This window comes from Callorhinus ursinus, unplaced genomic scaffold (genome assembly GCF_003265705.2).
Source record: "Callorhinus ursinus isolate GAN/ISIS: 27379988/994484 unplaced genomic scaffold, GSC_fseal_2.0 scaffold89, whole genome shotgun sequence".
NCBI lineage: Eukaryota > Metazoa > Chordata > Mammalia > Carnivora > Otariidae > Callorhinus > Callorhinus ursinus.
In genome coordinates, this window is record NW_027397151.1 from 407,071 (window position 1) to 424,613 (window position 17,543).

General features: G+C 52.3%; 1 protein-coding gene across 6 annotated transcripts in view; it reads left to right on the forward strand.

Moving 5' to 3' along the window:
* ZBTB46 (zinc finger and BTB domain containing 46) overlaps positions 1-17,543 on the forward strand; it is a 68,375-nt gene that overhangs the window by 16,788 nt on the left and 34,044 nt on the right. For 5 of the 6 annotated variants that reach the window (XR_012376880.1, XM_073888363.1, XM_025864978.2 and 2 more), the window contains exon 2: positions 12,765-13,733. Coding sequence is in view for 5 of the 6 variants with exons in the window: in XM_025864978.2 (XP_025720763.1) it covers positions 12,765-13,733 (969 nt within the window). In the remaining variant the exon portion in view is untranslated. Of the gene's footprint in view, positions 1-10,650; positions 10,672-12,764; positions 13,734-17,543 lie in introns of those variants that run through there. The other variant, XM_073888364.1, reaches the window with a different exon arrangement.

A 17,543-nucleotide genomic window follows, 5' to 3' on the forward strand; every position in this document is an offset into this window, starting at 1 on the left:
ATGTGAGCAGGCATCTCAGGGTCCGTGTTCTCGGCTGGAAACGGGGGATGTGAGCAGGCATCTCAGGGTCCGTGTTCTCGGCTGTCATTTCTTTCCATTTATTTCTTACAAACTTCTGAGCATCAACATAAACAACATTTATTGTTCCTCTAAGTTGGGTCTCGTTCAGTTTTAATATGTCATATTCTTCTCAGCTGTTTTCTGACTGTCAGGCATTTGGGTAGTTTTTTACTTCTTGCTATTATAAATAGCAGTCTTAGCAGCGTCTTTGAACAAATTAGCATTTGGGGTCATTTCCTTGGGGGTAGAATTTCCCAAAAGTAGAATTATTGGTCAGGGACGCACACGTCTCGTCTCGCCATGTGCTGTGGGCTGGGCTCCAGAAGGACAGTGGCTCCTGGTTCTGTGGTGGCCTGTGACCACCATCACTGGGTCGTACAGCTTTGTGTTAATTTTTCAGCTTCATGCATGTAGATTTTTTCTTGGAGATCTCTTCTCAGAATCTAGTACGTTTCCCTCGGTTTCCTATAGGCCTTGCCCAGACACCTTTGAAGGTTTAACGTTAGGTCCCAGGATTAACTTTGACACTGGCTGTGGGGCTCGCCCAGCACCCCTGCCAAGACCAGCCTCAGGTGTCTTCCCCGTGGGGACTGGGAGTAGGAGCGTGGGGCGGATTTGGTGATGAAGGTTGTACCTGGGCTGTGTGGCACAGACCCTTGCTCCTCAGGGCTCTGTCATGCAGGGGTGCCCCCCACCCTGGCAAGTGTGTCTCGGATCCCCTGACCCCATGCTTGTGCTGTTCCTGCAGCAGGGCTGTGAGGACGGTGAAGCCCCCGGGACCCTTCCCTGCGGGCTGCCCAGAGAGTCAGCACTTTCCATGCCCTCTTCCTTCAGCTGTGGTCACTGCCAGAGGGCAGACCTGGAGAGCCCCTCATGTGCCCGCCCTGTCCCGCAGAGCACTGAGTAGTCCCCCTCGAAACCCAGGTCTTTCCTTGTGAATCGGGAGTTTCATTTCTTTAAGTGCCTTGGGGCTGGTCCCAGCTCAGCCCTTGACGGAGAGGGGCTTTCCCTGGGAGAGGCCCTGTCTCCCTGACGTGCCAGAGATGGGGGACAGGGTGCCTTAAGCCTCCCCTCTGCCCCCCCCCCCACAGTCCAAGCCCACAGCTTGCCCAGGGAGGAAGAACCAACCCCTCCCCCAGGGCTCCTTTCACGAGGCCCCCCACCTCAGGGCCTGCTGGCCAGGTCGGCCCCAGCTCGGCCTCCCGCCTTCATCACGTGCCCCAGGCCTGTGCCCCGGTTGCTGCACTCAGTTGGGGGCTTGGCTGGCCGTGTGGGGGATGCCGGGGACCAGTGTGATCTGTTCATTGCTGAGACCTGGCCAGTTCTGGGACTGGCCTTACTGTTAATGTCCGCGTGAGTTAGGGAAGCTGACGGATCCATCACTGGGGGCCACGTGGTGGAGGTAGGGCTTGTCTCAGGCCCCGGCTGCCGCTGTGCACCTGGCCCGCTTCCTGCTCCGGCCGTGACCGTTGGCTCACTCAGCAGCCATCCGTCTGTCCGTCCTTCTCTTCTTCAGTGTGTAAGGAGTGCTTACCTGGGGAGGGCCTGGTAATTTCTGCAGAAATGAGAGCGGTGCTTGGACACATGTCAGGTCAGCCAGCTGAAATTCTGTCGGATACCGGAGCCACCTGGGCTGGTTCCCGCGGTGCCCAGGAGGCTCGTGCTGTCTGCTGCCCGCCTAAAACGTTCGCGGAGACGTGGCTCTAGCTGACGCTTTCCCCTCGCTCTGGGGGTTCAGGATTCAGGGGTTTGGGACCCCTGTGCACGGGTAGCCCCTCTTCTTTGCGTGTACAACTTTCTAGGAAAGAGTGACTGATTAAAGGTCTAGCATATTACCAGATGGGAACAAATGTCGCAGAACGTCTCAGACTGGTCTGTGTGGTTCAGGGGTAGGTGGCAGGTCTCTTCCAACAGTTGCAAAGTGTTTCAAGATGGAAAGTTGAACAAGACTGAAGGAAGGGTTTCACCTGCTGCAAGAGAGCAGGCTCTGCTTCTAGCTGCTTTCCTGTTTGGGGTCTATTTTTGTCTTGGTGGCAGAGAGAGCATAGTGCGTAGAGTCAACATTTCAAGTCACAGCGCATCTCACGCTTAAAGTTCACAGAAATCGTTTTCCTGGCTTATGAAGCTGATCAGCTTTCTTTTCTTTCTTTCTTCCTTTTTTTTTTGATCAGTTTTCTTTTTAAGAAAAAAAAATTAAGGGGCGCCTGAGTGCCTTAGTGATTAAGTGTCTGCCTTCAGCTCAGGTCATGGTCCCAGGGTCTTGGGATCGAGTCCCACATCTGGTTCCCTGCTCCGCGGGGAGCCTGCTTCTCCCTCTGCCGCTCCCCCTGCTTGTGCTCTCTCTCTCTCTGATAAATAATAAATAAATAAATAAAATCTTTTAAAAGAAAAAGAAAAAAATTAAGTTGATGTTTGGCTTTTCCTGGGACTTTTGTAACAAAGTATCACCAATTGGGGGCTTAAAACAACAGAAAAGTGATCTCTGGCAGCTCTGGGGCCAGGGAGGCTCTGGGGAGGGTCTGTGCCCCCTCCAGCTCCTCTGGCTCTGGCCCATGGCCCCATGGCTCTGTCTCTGCCTCTGTCTTCACGTGGGCTTCTCTCTGCCTGTCTCTGTCCAGATTTCCCCTTTTTGTAATGACACTAGTGCCGTTGGTTTATGGCCTCACCTTACCTTGGTTAGATCTGCAAAGACCCTATTTTCTAATAAGGTCACGTTCACAGGTATTGGGGGTTGGGATTCAACATGGCCTTTTTTGGGACGCGATTCACCCACAACAGTGAGTGGCTGCATCCATGCCCAGTTTTGCTGTGGTGACGGGGAACCTCAGAGCCCACCCCAAACGCATGTGTGGTCACGAGGGGTGTGGCCGGTCGGCAGCGGCCTGACCGCCCACCTGCAAGACCACTACTCCATGAGCTCCTTCTTCTACCAGCGTTTAATATGGGACGTTTAAAGAACATTTCTTGAGGGGCACCTGGGTGGCTCAGTTGGTGAAGTGTCAGGTCATGATCCCGGGGTCCCTGCATTGGGCTCCCTGCTTCTCCCTCCGCCTCTGCCACTCCCCCACTCATGCTCTCTCTCTCTTGCACTGTTGCTCTCTCTCAAATAAATAAATAAAATCTTTAAAAAAATAAAAAAACGTTTCTTGAATTCAACGTGTAAGCTTTCAATCCTACAGGTTTCATGGGAAAAAGGTACTATAGTTGTGTTGACCCAAGAGTGTGCATTGAGCCTGCTGAGCACGAGATGTGGCTCATGTGCTCAGAGGCTCCCAGACTGGACACAGCAGGCAACAGAGGCTCGTGCGCTCGCTGTCTTGGGAGCATCTGGAAGCTTCCTGGAGGGCGGAGGCAGTGTCTGGAGGCTGGAGGGGCTTGCTGCCCCTCTTCTAGTCCAGGCAGAATTTGCCTTTGTAGGTCAGACTTATTAAATTAGCACATTTGTACTGCCCAGTGCCTCATGCATAACCAGAATGAGCTAAAAGGAACTTAATTGCCCATTGAGACCAAGCGTGGTTTAAAGAAGCATCCAGAATGAGACTCACATCTAGCGGGACATGTCTGGGAGGGTGGGCATAAACACCTGACCTCTTCCCCTTTCTTTCCCCAACCCACAAAACAAAGGAATTCCCCCAGACCAGCTTCCCAGCAGCGGAAGTAGAGAAACTAGAAGTCAGAGAGGCCACATTAACTCAGCCCTCAGGTGGACACACGGGACTGGCCCCTATCTGAGGCCTCTCTCCAGACTCCTGACCCGCCTGGGCCTTTTCTCTCCTACCCCCGGGGCATTCTTCTATATGCCAGGACCTGATTTAGGACCTCTCCCCTTGAAGCGCTGGGCGCTGGGTCCCAGCCACCCTGAGGCCTGGCAGAATCCTCGACCGGCCCGGCATTTGGCTCTCAGCTCGTTCTGGGCCTCTCGCTGGCCCTGCCAGGGCTCTCATGGGGACCCCCTAAGGGCGGTGCCCTCACCGCCTCTGTTTCGAAGTCTTGCATGCAACTTGGAACCGTCCTGAAACACAGAGGCTCGTTGTCTCTCAAGGTTGTATGGCCGACTGGGTTCTTCTTGTCCACGTGACATCAGATGGGCCTGCAGTCCCCCGGGAGCTGAGCTGGAATGGCCGGGCAGGTGGCTCAGTGACCTGATGGGGTCAGGGCTCGTCTGGGATGCTGGGGTGGCCCTTCGCTCCACACCATCTTAGGTCAGCTCCTGCAGCTGAGTAGCTGGGCACAGACCTGTCCACCTACAGAGGTGGACACTGCCGGTTCCTCGAGGCTCAGTCCCAGGCCAAGGTCAGTGAGGGAGGGGCTGCCCCAGGCCCTGAACTCTGGGGTGGTGGCTCATGGGGGGAGCCTCTTCAGAGGCCAGCGTTGCCGTTTAAATGTGTACTGCTCTGTATGCCCCCCCCATGAATGGTTTGTACCCCCCTCTGGGGAGCTGCCCCTGCCCAGCCCCTCCCCGTGCCCCCACAGCACCTTTATGCTGACCTAGAATCCCTGCTGTGGTTCTGGCCTTCCGGGAGCCCTGTGTGGGAGGTGGGGTGGTGTCCTCAGCCTTGGGTGGGCTCTGGGCCTTGGCATGCAAACACATTGGATGATGCGGCCTGGAATTCTCCCCTGCTTAGAAATTTGCTCGGAGGGTCATCAGTGTAGGGCGGGGGGGGCCTCTAGCCCCATGGTGTTTGGACAGGGGGACACCTGGGCACCGGGCCCTGTGGCCAGGGTGGGGGTGCATCTGAGAGAGGAAGTGACGCTGAGGCAGGTAGGGAGGCAGGGGCCCTCCCGGCTCCCGGGAGGACAAGGAACTGAAAGAGGGACAGAGGAGGGGCCGGAAGTGGGGGCTGTGCCCACGGGGCCTCCAGACCTGAGGCCGAGCAGCAGGAGGGCGGCCAGGTTTGCATTTTTAGCTCATGCTGGTGGATTGTGAATGTGAAGGCCTCCAGCACCACTCGACGTCCGTTTGTTCTCAGCAGAGAGAACTCGGGGATAGCACGCCCCGTCTCGCCTGCCGTGGGTGACAGTCCGACGTATAGAGTCCGATCTGCAAAGCGATTTCCCATGGTGTGTATCCTACCCTTGAGTTTTTCAGAACACACTAAACCATCGAAACAGCCCAGAGTGTGGAAATAACGTCTGAATGGGGAGCTCGGAGCTGAATGTCAGGGCAGCTGATCGCTGCCCACGACGCACAGGGCTGGGCAGAGGGCACCTTCCCCCCGGGGGTGAGCAGCTCTTCTCCTACCTGCCCGATTACCGTTGGCCTTGGTGGTGGTCCTTGGCAGACGTGCATGGTGTGTGAATGTGCGGGGCTGCCTAACGAAGAGAAGAACCACGGACCGAAAGTCTCCACACGGAGATCTCTTCTCTCCCAGCTCTGGGGGCCTGCGTCCTCGTTGGAGGTGTCTGTCCCTCGTCTCTGTTGTGTACGGACCCCACCAGTCCCGTCGGACTAGGGCCCACCTAGGGACCTCATCTGAACCAAGTACACCTGCAACGACCCTGTCCCCGAGGGAGGCCATGTGCTGGGGAAGTGGGGGTTAGAAATTCAGCAAATGAATTTTGGGGGACAAAAGCCCCCACACAACAAATGGTGATAAATAAGCACAGGTTTGTAGTTGGGCAAGGATATTTTCACAAAGACAAGTGTCTAATCGCCTTTGTTGAGGCATAATTTACATACAACCAACTGCTGTCATTGAAAGAAGAGTGTCTCTCCGGGGTCTGCACACACAGCCCTGCCCCTGGATTAGTTCGCACTTTCTGGAACTCCGTTAGAAGACGGCTCACTCCCTCGTGCTGCCTGTGTGTGGCGTGTCTCACTCCGCACGATCACTCTGAGATTCGTGCGTGTCTGAGAAAGGGACATTGGGCACTGGGCCGGGGGCATGTGGACGCCTTCCTGCCGAGCGTGTCCCTGGTTGGGATACACCCCACTTCCCTGTTTACCTGCAGATGCACATGTGGGGTGTTTCCGGGTTTTGACGGTTACATTGCCGTGAGTAGAGTCTGCGTGCGAGCCCTCATGTGGGGCTGTGCTCCCACATCTCCTCATAGCCCGAGTTGGGGTCGTTGGGTCATCTGGTGTTTGTTCAGCTTTTGAGGACGTGGCAAGGGTCGTCCAGAGCGGCTGCACTGAGTGCGAGGGTTCCAGCTGCTCTCCAGCCTCGTGGACGTGGATGTGGATGTGGCTGGTCACCCTGCCACCACGGCTGTCCTGAGGGCGCACGGGCCGCGGGTGCTGGTTGTCGTCGGCATTTCCCCGAGGGCTGAGGAAGGTGATCTCCTTCCTCTACTTGGCGGTTCAGAAATCTTTTGTGTGATGTGTCTGTTCAAATTATGGTCCATTTAAAAAATCTCACCAAAATAACTGCAAAGAGCAGTTTTTGGTGTAGTGAAGTTGGCTCAGGCATCTGTGGGGCCACTTTCTCTCCTCCACGGAGTTTGTGGGGGCCACGTAGGCTCAGAATGGTTTGGTTCTAGCAACTTTAAAGCAATATTTGTGTGTTAGATGACATTTTAAGGAGAAGCTTAAATAAGTTTAAGTTGAGCTTTACAGACATGCACAAGTTACAGGTTAGAAGTAAGAAGGTGAGGTGACATCTGGCGTAACCTAGGCTTGTGTGTGTGTGTGTGAGAAGGGTGCTCATGCCTTACGAGTTGTCCCAAATTAGATGTGGGCTTTTCTTGAGTGGGACTCAGGGACCGGCCCTGGGGGAGGATCCCGCTGCCTAGTGGGGCTGACCAGATGCTTGTGTGCTGGTAACAGGGACACAGGGTCTAAGTTACACCCATTGTTTTGCATTTTTATGGGAACCAGTGGTCTTCCTGGTGGAGCTCCTTACAGATGAGAGGAAGAAAGGACCCCAGGCTGGTCCCTAAACTTGGAACGCACAATGCAGCGAGTGACGTGCATTCACAGCCTTCAGATTCCATGGTTCTCATGCATTTTGAGATGTGGTGATGCTTGAGAGTTTGGACTCTCCCCGTGAAGCACTAGCAGTCGCGTGACAGGCAGAATGAGTAATAAATGTACATCTTCAACAGGACAACCTCTGCTGCTAATTTGTAAACAGGGCTTTCTGGTTGACCCCCTTTCCTTCAGATACTGGTAGGAGAAGGTTTTGAAACGTACTCTGTAACTCCCCAGACCAGAGATTGAGGTGCCCTGTACTGAGCAGGTTAGGGACTGGTTGGGGAGCTGCCCGGCCCTCAGCATCCTGGACACCTGAATGATGGAGCCGGCAGAGAGGAGACTGGCAGGAGCCAGTTCTGGTGCTCAGGTCGGAGCCGCCTGAGCCTCATCCGTGCCCCTGGGTCGCCATGCCGGGCAGAGTTCACTGGAGCTGGTACAGGACAGCAGAATGGGCTTGGTGCCACATGCACGCTTGATTCCGAAGCTGGCTCCTCCATGGGCCAGGAACTTGGGGTCTTTGAGCTTTGGTTCTCTTGGTTTGCAGTTTGGGGATGCTCTCCATCTTCCCTGGAGGCTGTGGGATTGGAAACGGCACCCGCGTGTCACACATGTTGCCTCCCAGAGGACACCCCTTCGGTAGGAGTCTTGGTGACTTGCATTGCCCACGGTGTCCCTGGTTGTCTGTGGTAAGGGCTCCCGAGTCTGCATCAACCCCCCAGTGCTGGTCAGGTGATGTGACCTCTGAAGTCTGGTCTGGAACGTGGATCCAAGTTGGTTTGGTACCAAAGTGGTTCTGTTTTATAAGTGATGCTGTCTAATACGGTATCTCTCGATCAGCAAGCTGTAAGTGGGGAACCTAGAGGAGAAGTAAGAATGCAAGTTTGGGGAAAACAGCAGGGAGAGGATGCAACTTTGCAGGAGTTTCTGTAGCACCTTTGTGCAGCCTCAGGTGCCAGGGTCGTGACAGATCGCCCCGCTTGCCCTCTGGGTAACAGGCAACAGCCCTTAGACCCTGACCTTACGATGCTTGGCATCTGTGTTTCCTCATGGACCATAGGCTCCTCTTTGAGAGGGCCCCTTTCACACGGAGGGTGCTGCACACGGGCCCTTGAATTTGTGAGTGTACCCTGTGCTCCATGTAGCAGCACAGAAAATTCAGAGATGACAGATTACCTGTCCACAGGTGCATGTCTGCAGCCAGGTATGTCTCCATGACGTGGGCTATGCCACCACAGCAGGTGCTCTGCTCACCTTGCCCTCAGAGAGGAACCATGGTGAGCATGCTTCCATCTCAAGGCTGTACCTCACCTGCCAGGCCGTTATACGACACGACACCTGTGGTCAGGTGGATGGGACTCCCAGGAGCCCCTTACTGGTGCTGAGAGATTATCAACTTTGTAACGGAAATTCAGCTATCCTCCTAAAGCTTCTTTGGGCTTGGATAGATTCCATGTACCCTTAATATTTTCGTAACAGACTCCTATTTTAGACTCCATTTCTTTTTAATGCACAAATAACTTTATCTATTGATGGACACAGGCTGCTTCCATAGTTTGACTATTGTAAATAATGCTACTATAAACATAGGGGTGCATGTATCCTTTCAAATTACTGTTTTTGTATTCTTTGGATAAATACCCAGTAGTGGAATTACTGGATCATACAGTATTTCTATTTTTAATCTTTTGACGACCCTCCATACTGTTTTCCAGAATAGCTGAACCAGTTTGCATTCCCAACAGTGCACGAGAGTTCCTTTCTCTGCATCCTTGACAACACCTTTTGTTTCTTGTGTTGTTGACTTTAGCCATTCTGACAGGTGTGAAGTGGTATCTCATCGTGGTTTTTATTTGCATTTCCCTGAGGATGAGTGATGTGGAGCATCTTCTCATGTATCTGTTGGCCATTTGGATGTCTTCTTTGGAGAAAAGTCTGTTCATGTCTTCTGCCCATTTTTAAATTGGATTATTTGGTTTTTGGGTGTTGAGTTGTATAAGTTCTTTATGTAATTTAGATACTAGTCTTTTATAGGATATGTCATTTGCAAATATCTTCTCCCATTCAGTAGGTTGTCTTTTAGTTTGTCGGTTGTTTACAATGCTGTGCAGAAGCTTTTTATCTTGATATAGCCCAATAGTTTAGTTTGCTTTTGTTTCCCTTGCCTCAAGGGACCTATCTAGAAAAATGTTGCTATGACTGATGTCAGAGACATTACTGCCTGTGCTCTCTTCTAGGATCTTTATGCTTTTAGGTCTCACATTTAGGTCCCTAGTCCATTTTGAGTTTATTTATATGTGTGGTGTAAGAAAGTGGTCCAGTTTCATCCTCCTGCATGTGGCTGTCCAGCTTTCCCAACACCACTGGTTGAAGAGACTGTCTTTCTCCCATTGCATATTCTTGTTCCTTTGTTGAAGATTAATTGACCATATAATTGTGGGTTTATTTCTGGGTGCTCTATTCTGTTCCATTGATCTATGTGTCTATTTTTGTGCCAGTACCATACTGTCTTGATGACTACAGCTCTGTAATATAACTTGAAGTCTGGAATTGTGATGCCTCAAGCTTTGCTTTTCTTTTTCAAGACTGCTTTGGCTATTTGAGGCATTTGTGGTTCCAAATTTTTAAGTTTGTTTCTTCTAGATCTGTGAAAAATGCTGTTGGTATTTTGATAGGGTTGCATTAAAACTGTGGATAGCTTTGGGTAGAATAGACATTTTAATAATATTTGTTCCTCCAAGCCATGAGCATGGAATGTCTTTCCATTTCTTTGTGTCCTCTTAAATTTTTTTTTTTTTTTAGATTTTATTTATTTATTTGAGAGAGAGAGAGAGAGATATCCAGACCATGAGCAGGGGGAGGAGGCAGAGGGAGAGGGAGAAGCAGGCTCCCTGCTGAGCAGGGAGCCCGATATGGGGACTCGATCCCAGGAACCCAAGATCATGACCTGAGCTGAATGCGGACTGAGCCACCCAGGCACCCCCTGTTCAGTTTCTTTCATCAGTGTTTTATAGTTTTCAGAGTATAAGTCTTTCACTTCCTTGGTTAACTATTCGTAGGCATTTTATTATTTTTGGCGGCAATTGTAAAGAGGATTGTTTTCTTAATTTCTTTTTCTGCTGTTTCATTATTGGTGTATACAAATGCAACAGATTTCTCGTATTGATTTTGTATCCTATGAACTTACTGCATTCATTTATGAGTTCTGGTAGTTTTTTGGTGGAGTCTTTAGGGTTTTCTATATATATAGCATCATGTCATCTGCAAATAGTGAAAATTTTACTTCTTCCTTATCAATTTGGATACTTTTTATCCCTTTTTCTTGTCTGACTGCTGTGGCTAGGACTTCTAGTACTATGTTGGATAACAGTGATGAGAGTGGACATCCCTGCCGCGTTCCTGACCTTAGGGGGAAAGCTCTCAATTCCCCCCCCATTGAGTATGATGTTCGCTGTGGGTTTTTCATAGAAGGGCTTTATTATGTTGACATATGTTCCCTCTAAACCTACTTGTCTTTTTTTTTTTAAGATTTTATTTATTTGACAGAGAGAGACACAGTGAGAGAGGGAACACAAGCAGGGGGAGTGGGAGAGGGAGAAGCAGGCTTCCTGCCGAGCAGGGAGCCCGATGGGGGCTCGATCCCAGGACCCCGGGGTCATGACCTGAGCCGAAGGCAGACGCTCAACGACTGAGCCACCCAGGTGCCCTAAACCTACTTGTTGAGAGTTTTTATCATGAGTAGGTGTTATACTTTGTGAAATGCTTCTTCTGTATCTCTTGAAATAATCATATGGTTCTTATCCTTTCTCTTATTGATATGATGTATCATGTTGATTGATTTGTGAATATTGAAGCACCCTGTAACCCAGAAATAAATCCCACTTGATCATGGTGAATGCTTTTTTTAAAATGTATTGTTGGATTTGGTTTGCTGGTATTAGTGGGGGGTGTAGTTTCATCTCTGTTCATCAGGGTTATTGGGCCTGTAGTTCTCCTTTTGTAGTGTCTTTACCTGGTTTTGGTATTGGGGTAATGCTGGCCTCATAGAATGAGTTTAGAAGTTTTCCTTCCTCTTTTACTTCACAGGGCATTTTTAAGATGATTTCAGGTGGTGTTTGGAAACTTATTGTAATGACCAGAGGAAGGTGTGTGTGTTGTGACAGCTCTGAGTCAATAAAGAAGTGTGTGAGGTTGGGGCGCCTCCGTGGCTCAGTTGTTAAGCATTTGCCTTCAGCTCAGGTCATGATCCTGGGATCCAGCCCCGAATCGGGCTCCCTGCTCGGCGGGAAGCCTGCTTCTCCCTTTGCCCCTCCCCCTGCTTGTGTTCCTGCTCTCGCTGTCTCTCTCTCTGTCAAATGAGTGAATAAAATCTTTAGGGAAAAAAAAAAGTGTGTGAGGTGGACCCAGCCGAGTCCTGGGGAGCCGCCCCTTACAGGAAAGAGGCAGATGCCCCCACATTTGAACAGCACAGTTCTCTCCCATTAAACACATATTGGCATTTTTGGTGAGGGCTCCTGCTTGATTAACCAGCTGGAAAATGGTGTACTTAAGCGGGAAGATCAGCCTCTAACAACCTTGTCTTTCTCAGGGAGTGTTATGGGGCGACGGTGTCCTCCATGCCCAGTGCCGTGGACTGTGATCTAATTTGGATGTGATTAGTTACGATGAGGTTGTTCTGGAGTAGGGTGTCCAATATGACCTGTGTCCTTATAAGAAGGGGACACTGGGACCCAGGCTCACAGGGAGAAGGTGTGGGAACATGGAGACCGGGTGGTGATGCTTCTGCGTCCAAGGATGGCCAGGGACTGCCAGCCGCCCCCAGAAGACAGGACAGACCTGGACAGGGCCTTCCGTGGAGCCCTGGAGGGAGCCCATCTGGGCCTTTGGTCTCCGGGCTGTGTGGGAATCCAGTTCTCTGTTTGGCCGCCCAGTCTGGGGCACTGTGTTCTAGAAGCCCCCGGAAGCTAACAGTAGCAGCAGAGAGAACATGGCAGACAGATTAGGAAATGGTATCAGGAGAGCGCCTTGCGGGAGGGCACCAGACCAGAGTGCTTCCCAAGCTGGAACCTCTGGTGCCTCTGGGCGCTACGGCCCTGGAGGCCTCCTCCCTTGAGCTGGTTTGAGCTGGGGTTTCGGAAGGTTGTAGGGCTGAGGCTGTAATGTCTGCTTCCAGGCCTTTCTGCCCTATGGGTTTTGTTTGTGTAGGAAGCCCTCGTTTTGTTTTGTTTTTATTTTTTAAAAAGATTTATTTATTTTAGAGAGAGAGCCAGCAGGGAGGCGGCGGGAAGGGGGTGCCCCCCGAGGGAGCGAAGCCAACTCCCCGCTGTGCACAGAGCCCGACGTGGGGTGCCATCCCCGGACCCTGAGATCATGACCTGAGCTGAAACCGAGTTGGACGCTTCACCGACTGAGCCACCCAGGCGCCCGTTTTATTTGTAAAGATGTGTCCTCGAGGGTGCGGGTTGAGGCTCCCTTGGGTTATTTCACCTAGATTGTACATTTGGGTAAGAAAGTCACTTCAGCAACTAATGGGCGTTTGCCTTCTGTGCTGAGAGGCGGCCGCCGTGTGTAGTGTTCTGTTCAGAAGCCGGTTACGGCGGCGGTCAGCCTTGAACCCATGAACTCACTGCAGATGCTGCTCAGGTCCACCCGCCTGGTGGCTGCCCGGCAGCCAGAGGCATAGGCTCTGGCCCTGCACGGCGGCCAGGCTCTCGAGGAGGGTGCGCTCCGCTGAACCTCCACGGGCGTGTCTGTGTCGACCACGTGGCTAACTCGCGTGTTCTTGCCCCTGCAGAGTCTGTAGAACAGCAACACCAAGACTTCCCAATGAACAACCGGAAGGAAGACATGGAAATCGCGTCCCACTACCGGCACTTGCTCCGTGAGCTCAATGAGCAGAGGCAGCACGGCGTTCTCTGTGATGTCTGTGTCGTGGTTGAGGGCAAGGTCTTCAAGGCGCACAAGAACGTCCTGCTTGGCAGCAGCCGCTACTTTAAGACGCTTTACTGCCAGGTGCAGAAGGCGTCCGACCAGGCCACGGTCACACACCTGGACATCGTCACGGCCCAGGGCTTCAAGGCCATCATTGACTTCATGTACTCTGCACATCTGGCCCTCACCAGCAGGAATGTCATTGAGGTGATGTCCGCGGCCAGCTTCCTGCAGATGACGGACATCGTGCAGGCCTGTCACGACTTCATCAAGGCCGCGCTGGACATCAGCATCAAGCCAGATGCCTCGGATGAGCTTTCGGAGTTTGAGATTAGTGCCCCACCCGGCAGCAGCACGGACGCGCTGATCTCGGCTGTGATGGCCGGAAGGAGCATCTCCCCGTGGTTGGCTCGGCGCACGAGTCCTGCCAATTCTTCCGGAGACTCGGCCATCACCAGCTGCCACGAGGGAGGAAGCAGCTACGGGAAGGAGGACCAGGAGCCCAAGGCCGACGGTCCCGATGACATTTCCTCGCAGTCGCTGTGGCCTGGGGATGTGGGCTACGGGTCTCTGCGGGTCAAGGAAGAGCAGATCTCGCCGTCTCATTATGGAGGGAGTGAGCTGCCTTCCGCCAGGGATGGTGTGATACAGAACTCTTTCTCAGAGCAGGCTGGAGGCGATGGCTGGCAGCCCACAGGTCGAAGGAAGAATCGGAAGAACAAAGAGACAGTCCGGCATATCACACAGCAGGTGGAGGACGATAGCCGGGCCGGCTCCCCGGTGGCCTCCTTCCTTCCGACGTCTGGGTGGCCGTTCAGCAGCCGAGACTCAAGTAAGCCTTTTGTTTTTTACGGGCAGGGGCTGAGACCCTGTTGGGCCACCGTGGCCCCAAAGCGCTGCACGTCGGTGGCCCTGTGGCCCTTAGTTATGTGGGTGAAGCAGCGTATTCCAGGCCCACGCCGGTGCCTTCCGTGGGCCGTCTTGGTCGCGGTAGGTTGGTCCAAGCCCAGGGAGTAGGACTTTGGGGACCCCAGCAGTACGATGCCCGTGTCACCGGCACACAGGGGCCGCCTGGGGTAAGGCTTCTTTAAAGCTGAGGGGTCAGCAGCTGGAAAAGTGGGGTCAGTTTGAAGGGTCTGCTTTCCTTTTTACAGGGGAGCCTTTCGTAAACACTGGTGAGGGTATCTTCATTTTAAATGATTGAAACGTTAAAATGTTAAAAGGAAAGGTGCCTCAGGTGAGGTGACATGAAGGTGGGACGTCTCAGACACTCACCGTCCCGCGGCCTCAGTCCTGGGTTTTCTCTCCAGGAGACGTGAGTTTTGGTCATTGTTGTGGATGTTGAGCAAACTGTCACATGCCTGTGTTTTGTCCCTGGCCAAGAGCTTATCTTGACCTAGGGGGAGCCGAAGGCCTCTGGCGGTAAAGCACCCCTCGCAGTGAGGGATGTCCCCTTGTTTCCAACCAGTACGGCTCCGGTGGTTCAAGCAGACGTGTCATTTTCTTGCAGTTGCTGGGTGTTGCTGCACAGAGGACCCCCCCCCGCCGTGACCACACGTCTGGCCCCGCGTTAGGGTCAGCGTGGCTCCATGCTTAGCTTTGCTGAATCTGGTCCTCATGGTCTGGATGACGGTTCTGTGTCTGTCTCCCAGACGAGTGGATAACAAACTAGACATTTACCGAAACACCGGGTGCCCTTCCTGGTGCTGAGCATGTAATACTTACGGCTGTGCTAACCCTTCTCCGAGGCAGACGGGGGACCCGGCTCCCTCCAGCCCCAGTGCAGTGGGGTGGGGAGGGACGAGGAAAGGCATTTGGTGGAACAGAGTTGGTCCAGAGCAGGATGGAGGCATCTTATAAGTTCTTGTCCTGGGGAGGGCCCTCCAGGAAGGTCAGCAATCATCTGGAACATGGGAATGGGCTGAGGTGAACGCAGCAAACTGGGGTAATAGTCCTGAAAAATGTCACGGATGCTAAACATCTTGTGCTTGGGTGGGGGGGGCGCCTGCCCACTTCCCTGCCCAGAGGCTTCCTGGGCTGGGCGAGTGGGGCCCCTGGATGAGCCCGGGCTCCTCTCTGCTGTTAATACACTAGCTTTTATTATCGTGGTAAGACACATATGACATAACCTTCGCTCTTTTAACCCTTTCTAAGTATATAATTTATTGGCATTAAATACATTCACATTGTTATGCAACCATCATTACTGTTTATCTTCAAAAGGTTTCCATCATCCCAAACTGAAACTCTGTATCCATTAAGCAGTGCCTCCCTGAGATGCACTGTAGCCCTGTATTATTCCTTGTCGTTCTCTGTTCCCGTGTGTTCCCAGCCCCGAGCACATGGCCAGACCCCTGTATGTTTAGTACAAGTTGGCTGAACCATGGTTTTTTAACCTTGGGCTGGATGACTCTGCCACAGGGACCGTCCTGGGCACTCTAGGATGGAGGCGGCATCCCTGACCTCCATCCACTAGATGCCAATAGCAACCCATCCCCGAGTTTGCTCACAACCAAAAGTGTGTCCAGGCATTGTAAATGTCTGTGACGGGCAGCACCCCACAGCTTTTGGAGTTTAACTGAGCTGAGAAGAAGGTGAAGTTTCCAAGCTGATAGAAAAGCCGCCTGCCTGTCTCCCTGTTAGCTGTTGGTAGGGAGAGGTGTACTCTGTATGCTCCAAACTTTGTTTGTAATCTGTCACCAACTCTGACTAAACTCTGAGAAGCAGCAGTCCCTGGCGAATGACTTAAGGACAGACGCTCTGTGCGGAACCTTCTGGGGTGGTCAGTGCCTCGGTCACGTCCTGGGGCACCTGCTTGGGTGCCGCGAGCCGCCCAGCAGGCTGCGATGCTGGAGGCCTTACAGTTCGAGGGCCCATCTGCACAGTGAAGAATGTTTGCTCCTCAGGCCTGTGGGTTTGAGGTTTTAAATGCAGTTGTCAAGCAGAAGGTGTTTTTAGAATCCAACAAGTGATTTCGGCTGTGTACTTTTGTTAATGTCTTAAATCCCTTGGGTTACCAAGGCAACTGTGAACCGCTTCTGTTAGATTATTCTGAGTTGCAAAGACAAGGACATGAGGTTGTAGGCTCGCCTAGGATGGTTTCTGCCTGCTTTGGTGGTCATTATTCCTCCACTCTGGCCCTGGGGCTGGGTGTGGAAGTGTGAATTGTGATCCCAGTGGAGGTCAGTTTGTTTTCATTAAATATCTATTACCTCTTCGAGAAGAGTATTTTTAAATTGTCGTCCTATTTGTAGGAGAAAAGGCTCTATTCCAAGGGACTGTGTCAGGTGGTTATTGCACATCATTTGGCGGCTCAGTACAGATGCTCGGATATCCAAGAGTGCATGCCCTGTCCCTTCTGTGTGTCTCCACCTTGACTTGTGGTGATTTGGAGCCTGTTAGCATTTAAGAGTGATTTTTTCCAAGCAAAAGGCCAAGAGTTTCCACGAAAGCATCTGTTGAAATTTACTTCTGAGTTACAGCAGTTTGCTTGTGTGACAGCTCAAGGGTGCAGGTAGGCTGCCATAAAGTTGTGGCCAGACCCGTGTTCCTTCTCGTCCTCCTTGGGGCCCTGGCTTCCCCCTTTGTGTGTGACCCCAAGATGGCCCCAGGCCCCCGATGAGGTGGATCTGTAGCTGCTAGTTCAGAAGCCAGTATGGGAAGGGCCCAGGTGCTTGTCCCATACATGTTCCTAAAAGGTTTTGTGAAAAAGAGAGTTCTGTAGCCAGAATAAAATGTGTGGCTTTTATAAAGTAAAAGTTTATACCTATATATATGTATATATTTTTAAAGATTTTATTTATTTATTAGAGAATGAGAGAGAGACAGCACGAGAGGGAAGAGGGTCAGAGGGAGAAGCAGACTCCCCGCCGAGCAGGGAGCCCGATGCGGGACTCGATCCCGGGACTCCAGGATCATGACCTGAGCCGAAGGCAGTCACTTAACCAACTGAGCCACCCAGGTGCCCTGTACCTATATTTTTGTAAAGTTGGGTCTTGACGTACTGGGATTTTTAAGAATGTGTTGGAACCACAGGACGGCTTCAGGTGAAGGTGGTGTCTGTAGGCTCTCAGCCGGCTCCTCATGCCCTTGTGGCCTCTTGCCTGTGTGGGGAAAGGGGGGGGGCAGATGTGCCATCTTGCAGGCTAGGGGAGTCCACGCTGCCCCTGCTGAGGTCAGACAGTCCTTGCTGGGGCTGAGTAGGGAGGAGACATCCCCGGCTGGACTGTCTTAGTCTGCCCTCAGGCACCGTCCTAAAACACAGGAGGGCACGGACAGATTCGTTTGAGAAGCGGTGAGGCTTGTGAGTTTGAGTTAAGCTACACGTCCGTCCATGATCTGAGTGGAGACATAGGGACGAGCAGAGTGCCCAGCACCCAGGGCGTGATCCTCTGGGCACTTCTGCTAGAAGCCAGCTTTCCACTGCCAACACTTGCGCAGACTTGATCGCTTCTCTCTCTCTCTTTCTTAAAGATTTTATTTATTTATTTGACAGAGAGAGAGAGACAGAGAGAGAGGGAACACAAGCAGGGGGAGTGGGAGAGGGAGAAGCAGGCTTCCCGTGGAGCAGGGAGCCCGATGCGGGGCTCAATCCCAGGACCCTGGGATCCTGACCTGAGCCGAAGGCAGACGCTTAACGACT